We start from the raw sequence: 13,074 nt of genomic DNA on the forward strand, positions 1-13,074 counted from the left end.
TCTCTGTCCATAACAGTTTTTAAAAGCCGGTACTGGCAAACATCCATTTGTTACAGATCTGGTGGAACGATCAGTCCTTGTGTTGAGTTTAGGTACCAATGCACAAAGGGCTGCTGAGGTAGAGCTATTTAAAATTTGATAGTACAGTTTGATATCTGTGTTCATAATGTAGTTTTGAAATGTTAAAAGCTTTAGAAAGTGATAGAGCAAAACAGTGATGTGTCCATCCAGAAATTCTGTTGTGTATCTTATAGGCCCTATTTTCACACGTTTAGTTTGGAAAAAGTCAGGAAAGTGGGTGTGTCCAGCTCTGTTTAGGGGGTAGTGTCGGAGGAGGGAAAGGTGCATAAAAATTTGCATAAAAATGGGAGTTTTAGTTTGGGCACACGCTGATTTTAACAGAGGCGAACCAATACACAGACGCTGGGCAGAAAGACAGTGACTGTGTTGATATGGACATCAGTAAAAAAAATGTTTGACAAATTATTAAATGGTGGACTTTAACTGCAGTTTGCACTTATTACTAAGCCACACTTACATGCTATTTCAGACTGAATATTCAGAGTAGCGGTTAACAAAATAGGGAGCTGTCACAGGCTGTCAGTGTTCTGAAATGACCCAATGTGAATATAAAAGCAACTTCAGCTCAGCAAGCAGGCTAGGCGGAGCAGCGTTATTTACTGATGTTTTGTTGTTAAATTGAATATAAATCTACATCATTGATGCTGTGAAAGCTCCCCTATGAAACAGAAAATAGCCACATCAAGCTTTCACCGGGAGGTTTCAGTTGCTAAACAACACGTCTGTGCATAGAACCCATTCATAACACAAAACACTCTACATCAACTCTGTGTGACTAATATAGTTGTAAAACAGAACTGTGGCGAGGGGGCATGGCCGAGAGCCGTGGGAACGGAGTGAGGCCACCGCGTAAGTGAATACACCTGCGGTGCGCACCTGCCGCGGATCCCACGGAAGGAGCTCTGGACAATAAAAGGAGGAACGATGGCAGAGGAAGCCGAGAGAGGACCGGGCCCGGGCATTTTACTTTTATTGTCCAGAGCTCCTTCCGTGGGATCCGCGGCAGGTGCGCACCGCAGGTGTATTCACTTACGCGGTGGCCTCACTCCGTTCCCACGGCTCTCAGCCATGCCCCCTCAAAACAAGAACATTACCTGTCTAACAGAAATACTTCAGTCATGGTGTGGTGTTGTTCTTCCTCCAGCGTGCAAAAGTAACGGCAATACTGATTCAGGAGTTTAAAAAGTTTCAATTCAGCATTTGATTTTGCCGCGACTGTGACAGTCTCGCCGTGTTGCTCGTCTAGGCGTGCACATACGGCGCTCATGCAGGCATGCACATGCTAATGGCGAATCTGCGTGAACAGAGATGCGCAAAGCCCAAATCTGCATTTGTTGACTGACAGTTTGAGTTACTTATCGGAATTATGAGAGATGTCGGCCCGACAATATTTAATTGGATGAACATTTTTTAGTTTTATTCACTACCCAGAATATAAAAATACATATAAATACATTTAGATCACTAACTTTAATCATTACTATTGGACTGTGAAGAGACTTTCAGCAAGCACAACAAAAAATGTTTCTGAAGACAATCACCTTCTGCACCTTTAAGAAAGCATGCAAATAGTAAAACACTAATAAATTGAGAAAACATCTTCATTAGATTGACAACACACACAAACGAATTCATTCAAATGAAATATAATTCTGCCGCAAATAACAGAGACCACAATGGAAATGTGTCGATGGACTCAAAAAAGTCATGAGTAGTTTGGTATTATCTGTACAAATTGTCTTATTATTAGGGATAAAAATACATACAAACAACAAGAAATCATACAGTCGAGATGTTGAAATAAATTAAAAAACCTTTTTGGTTATGGTCTGTGCAATTTGCGGTGTGTTTCTGTTGTTGCATGCATTGTGAAAATTTGCTGATGAAGATATTTTCTCAATTTCTTAAGGTTTTCTATTTGCATGTTTTCAGGTTTGATCTCTCTGTTGTAAATTAGGCCAAGTGTAGGTGGTCTTTTGTGGCATTCAGCAAATTCAAATTGTTTTAGACATGATTTATACTAGGGTTGGGCGATGTCAACCAATTTTGCATCGTACGATGTCTAATGTGAAACATGGCGATGGACGATGGCATCGTCGTCATAGACAGAGGTGAATTAATTATTTATGAATAGATAACTAATTCATAACAAATTAATTATTTGTAGCCTACCATTTCAACTACCTGACACGCATGGTCTTTGTTTTACCCATAAACAAATCATTATTAAATAAAGATAAGTTGCACACAAATTTCCACCTTTCAGTCACTTTTTCCATGGGAGGTTGGTCGGAACAAAGGTGCACAACAGTATCGGAGGTTTTCACTAAAGTTACTAACTAGTGTGAAAGTGAAAGACTGAAGCAGTGTACTGATGCTGTGAGATTCAAAAGAACTAAGAGTCGTTAGATAGAGGCAAGATTAACTAAATATCGGGTTTAACAACTATAGTGAGAAGCGATCCAGCAGTACATCCTTGATAAACTCTCCGGTGCTCATGACAGTGTGTGTGACTGTGTGTGTGTGGCTGTGTCCGTGTCTGTCTGTGTGTGTGTGTGTGTGTGTGTGTGTGTGTGTGCTAGGTAAAACACGGTGTGGATGTGGATCATTTTCGTTCTAAAATGCCATTTTAACACTAAGACGTATTAGTGTTAATCGGGCCAATTGTGTATTTTTCGCGAGTGGGTTAGCGATGGGGGCGTGGCTCAGCATCGTGTTGTCAATTATCCATCGGTGATGGACCATGGCATCATCTATCGGCCCAACCCTAATTTATACCTGCATTTAGCATCATCCAGTTGTGGTCAGATTGATGAGTACGTATCTTAACACCTGCCGTAAATGTGGCCATATACAACTGTTACAATTTTATCCAATTGTAATAGATATTGATATAATTTGTTTTTATTATTTAAAATGTTTATTAAACTTTATTTATTTATTTATTTATTTATTCATTCATATATTGACATGAGGTAAACATCTTTTTGCTTTTATCATATTAACAATCAAGGATATAAACACACATCTAATTGAAAATTTTGACTTTGAAATATCTTAGGGTGCTTTTACACCTGTGAATCGATCCAGTTGTTCCAAAACAGAGATTACAAATGTGGGTGCGCGACGTAGCCTATTTGAGGACCAGGAAGGAGGCGCGAGATTACCGGGAGATTATCACTCGTTTGTGGGTAACTGGAGACTCGCAAAACCTCCCGCCCTAGTACTCATAATTCTCTCTTCATATAGCCGTATGCCTATTACATATCCATAAAACACGGTGATATAACCGCGGTCGGATCGCTTGCTTTCTCACTGCAATCGATCCGCTCCAGAGTTCGTTTCAATCGAGCCGAGACCACCTCATTCAAGCGATCTCGGAGCGATTGATTTGGCATGGATCCGAGAGCAATTGGTGGTTTCACATATGCCAAACGAACCGCGCTAACTGGGCAAACGAGACAGGTTCTGAAACAAAAGTGTTGGTGTGAAAGCACCCTAAAGCTCTCCAAATGTGTTTATTTGATCAAGTACACAGTGAAACCGAGAGATTGTGATATTGTGTATTACAATTTTATGTTATTCTTTAATGTTTTAGAAAGACGTTTCTTAGGATGTATTTCTTTGACCAAAATGTATGTTTTCTATTTAGATATATTGTTACTTAAAATCTAATTTATTTTTGTGTTGGTAAAGCTATCCTAAAAGTTTTTTGTTTGTAAATAGGGTTCAAAAGAAACTGTTTGATAACATTATAAATGTCTGCACTGTCACCTTTGATCAATGTAATGCACCCTAGCTGAATAAAGTAAATTAAAGTGTTCTTTCCAAAAAACAAATTACTCTGTGATTTCTAGACTGATTGAATTTTGTAGACGGTCACAAAAAGTTTTTGTTCATCAATAACTGCAAGAATAAAACTCCAAAATAAATCCTGTTCTGAATAAAAACAGCTTCTTGAGTTGCCAACATATTTGCTTTTTTATTTATTTATTTTTAATATTTGCTGTCTTTGTGTTTTCAGATTAATGAATGTAACAACCGATTGTCCTATCCCTGAAGGCCCACCATTGCGCTCTCCTCTCCGCTCTCCATTAAAGCGCCAGTCCTCTGTCCAATCAGCACGCCTCGGCAGCACCAAGAGCCTATCAGCAGCTGTGTTCGTAGAGAAAGCCTTGCCTCCTGCTGGTGTACAATTTAGCAGCGAGGTTTCCCGAAGCGATGAGAACGTTCTAGACTCACCAAGGCAGAGAAGAAGCTATGGCTCATTTCCTTTCACGCCGTCAGCTGATTCTAGCACTTTCCATCAGTATCGCTCCGTTGACTCCTCCATGTCCGTGGCTGACAGTGAAGCCTACTTCAGTGCTACTGAGGAGTTTGAGCCCATAAGTAGCGATGAAGGTCCTGGGACATATCCAGGGAGAAAGCGCAGACGGAGACAGCAGGGTCAGCCTCACACTGAACACAGCCGCACCTCTATATACCACAGTGTTGAAGGACCGCTGTCAATCAATGAGATCCGTCCCCCTCTGCTGCCTAGCCACACCTCCCAAGCCTCATTTGTCTCTGCGCTTGGATTGGAGGAGGAGGGATCTATTGAAACTGAGAAGGCGGATCCTGGAATTCTGACAACACAGCCGCATTTGATGGCTTGTTACCAGAACTATCTGGCACATTATCATGTGTCAAACTGGGCTGTTAAGCAGCCGACCAATAAGAGAACATCCAAGTCCTCTCTGCACCGCCCACTTGATTTGGACACGCCTACGAGTGAGGAGAGCTCTACCTGCTTTGATCAATTGTCCATCCCCACTTTTAAGGTATATTAATATTTATTAATAGTTTTATATAGATTTCTATATTCCTTACACCAGGGCTGCTCAACCCTGCTCCTGGAGATCTACCTTCCTGCAAAGTTTAGCTCCAACCCTCATCAAACACACCTGAACCAATTAATCAGGACCTAAACAGCCCTTGATAATTATAGGCAGGTGTGTTTGATATGGGTTGCGACTGAAATCTGCAGGAAGGTAAATCTCCAGGAGCAGGGTTGAGCAGCCCTGCCTTACACAGTTGTGAATCCAAAATAAGCGAATTGAATAAAGAAAAGTACATTTTGATTATTTTGATCACTTGTTGATTTTCCCTGACTTGTATATTTATATTAGGCAACCTACTGTATAACATACAGTGCTCAGCATAATTGGGTACACCTCTTTTTGAAAATGAAAATTTTTATCCATTTCTCAGTGAATATAGGCAATGTATTTTAGTGCATTTAAACAAAACAGATTTATTAAACAGATATATTTATAAAAATAATATTTCAGTCATCAAATATATTTAGAAATTTAAACGTAATACAATTGAATTCAAGCAAAATTTAGCAAAACTGTTTGTTGTTTACTTTTAGTTTTTAATATAATATAATATTTTAATATATATATATTCTCATATTTTGTATAATTTGTAAAGGCAGCAAGGTTATTGTTGTAAAATGTTTGTTAAATGTTGTATTTCAATGTGTACAAACTGAAAACGAAAAATAAAAATATTATGGAGAAAAAAAAAAAATATATATATATATATATATATATATATATATATATATATATATTGCAAAACAAATTACAACCTACGAAATATCTACTAAATTTTTTCATTTTGTTTGCTTCCCCTGATTGTTCCTCTTGTTTGAATTTGTATTTAATATTTTTCTATAACATAAATTTGGGTAGACTAATCTTTGAACTGTTATCGTAAATTATTTTGTCAGTTTAGCTCCAGATTTGGCTTCAGTATTGTCTAATCTAATGTATATGCACAAATATTATAGTGTATAGCTTCCTATTAAAAATATGAATTTAAAAGATGGATTTGTGAGGGGCGTACTTATATATGCCGAGCACTGTATTTATAATTTTCAAGAAAAATTTAGCACTAATCAAATAATCTAATCGTTTGGCAGGAACTTTTCACATTGCATTAATAATTAATCAAATAATCAACAAATGAATAAAGTTTTAAATTTATGTGCATGACTGTATGTAAGCATAAGCAAGTTCTCAACTTTTTAGGAATATATTTATTTGATTTATTATAAAGTGTTAAGAACCTGTTAATGCTTATAAATATACACTCACCTGCCACTTTATTAGGTACACCTCACAATTACTGGTTTGGCCCCCCCATTTACCTTTAGAACTTCCTTAATGTTAATAAAATTAACTTAATGAGATTTAAATGTATTCATGCTTGTTTTGGAAAGTGGTCAACTGGAGTTTTTAAAACGTGCATTGATTTAGTATTGCTTTTTCATTAATGAAGTTTGTTGCTGATTGTATTCATGTTCTTTTTATAGATGGTAAAGGCTGGTTTATCTGCCAGCTCTTTGTTGGACAGAGGAGTTCAACTGATGGGTGACATAAACAGGTAATGTGAGACATCATAACAAATCAGCAGTGCTGCTTCCAGTGTCATTCAGCAGGATTAATACAAGCATGCGATTGCATCTGCAGCACACCTTACACACCTCTTGACAAGCGGGCGATGGACAACACTGATGAAGACACGGTGACGGAGGACTGGACTGTCGATCAGCCTCTTGCTCAAACCAGAACTACAGCCATCGTTGAAGTTAAAGGGGCAGTCAATGTGGTCCTGACGCCTTTAGTAGTTGAAGCACTGGACAGGTCAGACATTACATAAGCCAACCAAATGTGCTAAAGGCCTGGTGACATCAAAATTATGTTAATTGTTTAAAAGTAATTGTATGTTTAAAAATAATTTTATATAATCAAAGCGAAAGTTGAAATTATCTGAAAAGCTAATTAATCAGTATTTTTAAAGATGTGGCTGTAATACTTTTTGTTTCTGTATATTATTTCCTGTTTTTATGCTTTGTTTTACTCTTTTTCTTTCCTTGTAGATCATTTGTTTAGCTTGTTTTTTTTTTTTTTTTTTTTTTTGCTTTGCTTTGCTATTCTATTTGTTTTGGTTTTCTTTTATTTTTTGTTTTAATTAGTGTTTTTTTTTTTTTTTGCTTTACCTTAAATTACTTTTAGATGTTTTTGTTGCATGATTTTTGTTTTATATATTTCTTTTCTTTTTTTTATTTATTTTGTTTCTTCATTTTTTCTTTATTTTATTTTTATTTTATTTATTTATTTTTATTTTACCTATTTCATTTTGTATTTTGTTTTATTTTATTTTATGCTATTTTATATTTTGAGTTTTTATATTTTAATTGTAGTTTTTAGTTTTATTTTTTATTTTGTTTTATTATTATTATTATTATATTATATTATATTTGTTTAATTTTTAAAAAAAAATTTTACTTTTCATTTTAAATTTTTTATATTTTGTTTTTGTTTCTTTAATATTTTAAATTTAATAATAAATTTTTATTTACTTTTGTTTTATTATACTACTTTTTGATTATATTGTTATTTTTATTTTGTTCTGTTTTATTTTATATATATATATATACATATATATATATATATATATACATATATATTTATATATACATATATATATATATATATATATATATATATATATATATATATATATATGTTTGCTTTGTTGTATTTATTAATATTTTTATTTAATTTTATGGTATTTTATATTTTGTTTTGTTTATTTAATTTTATTTTCGCTTTGACTTGTTTTATTATTATTATTATTTAATATTTTATTTCTGTTTATTTTACTTTGAAGTAGAAAGTTTTTTTCCTTCTAATACCATCTGCATCCAAATCATGATTGAGACTTAACTAAATCCATTTGAATATTTAGAAAAGCAATAAACCTTCAGCATGCTTGCTCGAACATGAAATGTCACTGCAAAGAAAACCGTTTCCATCAACTGATTTATTGCCATCTTGAATAAATGCCACCGCTTTTGTGAAGTCATCTTTTGTTGTTTGTACCAGGTACATTGAGTCTATGGTTCACTTTGCCAGTTTTCGCCACCCTGCATCAATCCTGGATGACCTGCATGGGAAAGTGCTTAATGAAGTGTATCAGATCAGCAAATCCACTGTCTCAGAGTCTGTAAGTGATCAATACTAACACACACAGGCGTGACAGCACACTTAGTCCTTAATGTGATCGTGACGAATGTGGTGTTTTCCAGAGCGCAGCCAAACAGGAGCACAAAATATCGAAAACCGAAGGAACCACTCCTGGGTCTCTGAGCACACCACATGGACAAACAGACCTGTCAATCAAACCTGACAATGTCAAGATAAAGGGTTTGCAAGCTAATGTGACTGTCCCGAAGGTAACTCTTTGTATATATGTTTGTGTGTAAGAGAGAGAGATCTTGCCAAGTAAAATTTGAGAAGATGACTATATGTACATGTGTGTTTGCAGGTGAACCTCTGTGTGCTTCAGGCGTCTGTAGAAGAAAGTTCACCATCTAACAAGAGCATCACACACGTGTCTCTTGTGGCCTTGTGTTTTGACCGGATTGCGACTCAGCTGCGCATGAATAGGTAATTGCAAACGATTCCCGCTTATAATGTCTTGGTTATTATGTTTTTTAAAGTACAACCCCAATTCTGGAAAAAAAATGTTAATTGAAGAATTTATTTATTCATTCTTTTTAATCTTTAATTAATCGGTAATGCTGTTAAACTATTAATGGCGATTAACTGCAGCCAGGACAAAAAATTGTATGTACATAATATATATGTGTGTAACGTAGACTAACCATATTCCATACACAACGATCCATACAGATTACTTTTTAATGCCAGTCTCTGAATAAATACTTACGGGTCGTAGACAAGCTATATATCTGTGTAATCTTTATTTCTCACTCTTTCACTCCCGAGCACAACAGAAACCCTCCTACCATATGTTTCTGAGAAAATTCAGTAAGTTTGCTACGTCCACATAATGCGCTTGAAAATAGACAGTGGGCAAACTAAAGGTGCGAGTGTCGCTTAGGAGGGGCAACGACAATATGCATTGGCATTTAATTTATGCATCACACAGTATTACAGTCTTTAGGAAGTGAATATTATGTTATCACAAATTGTTAAACAAATGGTCTTTTGATGAATAAATGCTTTGAAATAGGGATATTTAAACGTCACTTGTGGGTGATGACGCAAGCCCCGTGTGAATGGGCCATGAGAGTTGGGCTGCAAACGCTGTTTGGGTAATCTTTGTGCTGTGATGATGTTTATATTCATAAAAGGTCAGTCAAGTTAGCGGTAATTTGCATAGATTTAATCTTTTACTATTTTAAATTGTCATGCTGTAATAAAATAAACAAGACAGAAAAATTAAATGATTGTGAAGTTATATCATTTTAAACCTTCATAAAAGTGTTATTAAATATAACATTAACTTCAAGTTAAACACAACAATAGTATATTGTGACCTTGGTTTTTAATAAGACTTAAAGCAATGTTCATTTTTGCCTGTGAATTGAAGTGATGCTTCCTATTTTAATCGAAGGCGGTACTTTTCTCATTATTTCTCAAAAACTACTGGTCCAAAAGACAGACAAAATTTGAATTGTTCAATAAGTATTCACTCAGAGAAAGATCACACAAACATGCTTATCTGGCTTTCGGTGATGGAGGAGTGGTTGTTGGAGTGCTCTGAAGAGCGAAAGTGTATGGAACATGATTAGTCTATGTTACTGTGTATATTTGTGTATATGTGTATAAATACACACACAGACTATGTCTAAAATACAAAAGTATACAAAAGAAATGCATTTACACACACTCCCAGACAAAAGTCTTGTCATTGATCCCAGTTGTAAGAGCAAAAAATAATAACTTGACTTCTAGTTGATCATTTGGAAAAGTGGCAGAAGGTAGATTTTTCATGAAATGAATCATCTGTTGAATTACGTCCCAATCATCAAAAATACTGCAGAATGCCTATTGGAACCTGCATGGACCCAAAAATCTTACAGAAATCATTCAAGTTTGGTAAAGGAAAAATCATGGTTTAGGGTTACATTCAGTATGGGGGCATCAAGACATTTGTACTGCCCATTACATTACAAACCACAGGAGAGGGCAATTTCTTCAGCTGGATAGCGCTCCTTATCATAATTCTACCATCACATCAAAGTTCCTGAAAGCAAAGAAGGTGAAGTTGCTCCAGGTTTGGCGAACCCAGTCCCCAGATAGAACATTATTGAGCATGTCCAGGTTAAAATAAAGAAGGAGGTATTGAAGATAAATCCAAAGAATCTTGATGAACTCTGGGAGTCCTGCATGAATGCTTTCTTTGCCATTCCAGATGACTTTGTTAATAAGTTATTTAAGTCATTGCAGAGATGTTTGGATGAAGTCGTCCAAGCTCATGGGAGTCATACACAATATTAATTCTTTTTCCATTGCATCATGACTTTAAATTCTGTACTGTACATTATTTCTGTTAAGTGAAAAACTTTTGTCTAACCAAAATCAGTCCTTACTGTCCTAATTAAATAATTAAAAATCGAGGCATGATCATATTTAGTTTTGGTAAATAAGCGTAATCTAGAGGTCTTTCATATAAGCCACCAGAAATGATCAACTAGAAGTCAAGTTATTATTTATTGTTCCTAAAAATTGGATAGGCGACAAGTCTTTTGTCAGGTAGTGTATATATTTGTATTTATTTTTTTCACGCTTTACAAATAAAGTTTCATTAATTAATGCATTTAATAACATTAATTAAGTATGAATGATGCTTGTACAGCATTTGTTATTCATAGTTCTACATTTAATAATGCGTTATTAAAATCCAAATTCATGCTATCGTTACTTAATGCACTGTGCGTTAACACGAACTAACAACGAACAACTGTATTTTCATTAACTAATGTTAACTAACATGAACTAACACTGTAATAAATATGTTGCTTATTGTTTGTTCGTGTTAGTAAATGCATTATCTAACAATAACTAATACAACCTTATCATAAAGTGTTACCAAATATTTATATATAAATGTAAAGAAGCATTTTATGCAATATAGTCATTCATATTTTTATATACACAAATAATACACAGTACGCACTAGTATATTTTGTAAATAAAAATTTATTTTGGACATGATTAATTGCAGTTAATCATTTGACAGCACTTTTAATTGACCAAAGTACAAAGAAAAGATGTTCTCAATAACCATATAGTTAAATTATGTTAATATAAAATGTCATATTTTTTATTTTGATGGCTGCAACGCACTGTAAAAAAAAAAAAAAAGAAAAAAGAAGAAGAGTTGGGGCAGAGTCATGTTTAACATGGGGCTACATCATCAACTAGTTTCTTCTAATTACAATTTATTTATTTATATTTTTTATTTGTGGGTACTTATTATTAACGTTTTACAAGACATTGCAGTCTACAAGCTGCATTTCTTGATTTATCAGCAGACTGTGAGAGGTTTTTCATTCATTGCCATATGAGGTTTCCAATGCATATTCAGCTAAGGCTTCCAGCACAGATTACATACTTCACAATATCTAACATGTTAGTTGGTAGAAGACCTAAATTGTTTGTAGCTTTGCATTTAAGGGATAGTTCACCCAAAAATGAAATGAAAATGTGGTTGTCATTTACTTATGACTTGTTACAAACCAGTTAGAATATTTTTGTTGTTTGTTTAACACAAGAGAAGATATTTTGAAGTATGTTGGAAACTGGTAACCATTGACTTCCATGGTAGGAAAAACAAATAAAGTGCAAATCAATGGTTACAGGTTCTCAACAATCTTCAAAATATCTTCTTTGAGTTCTATAAATCAAACAAGAAACAATGGTTTGGAACAAGTCAAGGCTGAGTAAATGGTGATCTGTCACTTTATGATATGTGACCTTTCAATTGTTTCACAATTCTCTCATGGCCTGTGACAAAAATGATGAGCAGTGATCCAGCTTTGCTTGGAAAGCCTGAGATACTTATTTTATACCCACGACGAAGCCTTTACATAATATTAGTTCCCCTCCCAGTGTTTCGTTTTTAGCTTCTATAACCACTTCTATCTCTCTATCAACTTTTTTGGAGCATGTTGCAGCCAACAAAATCAAAAATTTATTTCAACATATTTCCAAAATATGTTTATCTTATAAGTGAAAACACTGGAAATATGTTCTTTGTACTTTTCACAAAATAAGAATGAAAGAGAATGTGCATCTTGATTTGCAACTTTTTCAGACATTGTGTTGTACATTATTACTTTTATAATATTTGATGTACTTTTGTTACTTGGTATTGCTCTAACTGTAAATGCGTGATGTGTAGGGGTATAGTGGAGGACACCGAAAAGCCCTCTGTTATGATGGAGAAGTTTTCATCTGCATCTAAAATGGCACCGCAGTCCAGCGGTTCTCTCCGCTCCAATGCCGGGATCGAGAAAGGCAAGGAGATCGCTGCCAGACTCAACATACACCGCATACACAGCCAACTCCGTGGCCTGGACTCATCAGGTATCATTGCATACACTCACATTTATACCCATATGTATGTTTCTCACTCCTGCAGTCTGTTATATAGCTTTTGAGAATGTTGAGGGTCTACTGTTCTTCAAAACGCATGATAAATAGAGCGATTGTCTTCCAAAAGAAAGAACCAAACTTCCTTAAATGAGTAAATTCTGTCTTACTTGGTGCACAAACATGTGTAACTATTGCCATACTATAGTCTTCAATGGCTTATACACAAAGAAAAAGTACTTTAAACAAGAACAAATGAAATTGTTTTGTTGATACGTTGAGAATTCACTTTTTTGCACTAGATGAGGCATACATTAATAAAAAAAAACTTGTTGTGACTGTATTATTGTTTCAGAGAGCTGAAGAATGTTTTAAAGCTGAAATTCATGTAAACCAAGTGAAGAAGATGTTGCAAACTAGAATTAGAAACTGTTTAAATAGCTCAGTGCTGCTCTTTAAATGCACTCCGGAAGATTTAATTGAATTGTGCTGTAATATTTTTGTACATTTTTGAATGCCTTTTGGGGTATAATCA

General features: G+C 34.8%; 1 protein-coding gene across 51 annotated transcripts in view; it reads left to right on the top strand.

Annotated features, from left to right (window-relative positions):
• The window catches only part of bltp1 (bridge-like lipid transfer protein family member 1), a 202,041-nt gene that overhangs the window by 77,901 nt on the left and 111,066 nt on the right, over positions 1–13,074 (top strand). For all 51 annotated transcript variants that reach the window (XM_087278190.1, XM_087278191.1, XM_087278195.1 and 48 more), the window contains exons 28-34: positions 4,106–4,901; positions 6,443–6,513; positions 6,600–6,773; positions 8,019–8,139; positions 8,222–8,368; positions 8,461–8,582; positions 12,349–12,533. In XM_087278190.1, the coding sequence (XP_087134316.1) occupies positions 4,106–4,901; positions 6,443–6,513; positions 6,600–6,773; positions 8,019–8,139; positions 8,222–8,368; positions 8,461–8,582; positions 12,349–12,533 (1,616 nt within the window). The remainder of the gene's footprint in view (positions 1–4,105; positions 4,902–6,442; positions 6,514–6,599; positions 6,774–8,018; positions 8,140–8,221; positions 8,369–8,460; positions 8,583–12,348; positions 12,534–13,074) is intronic.

Source organism: Danio rerio, chromosome 13 (assembly GCF_052040795.2).
Source record: "Danio rerio strain M-AB ecotype USA chromosome 13, GRCz13ab, whole genome shotgun sequence".
Lineage (NCBI taxonomy): Eukaryota > Metazoa > Chordata > Actinopteri > Cypriniformes > Danionidae > Danio > Danio rerio.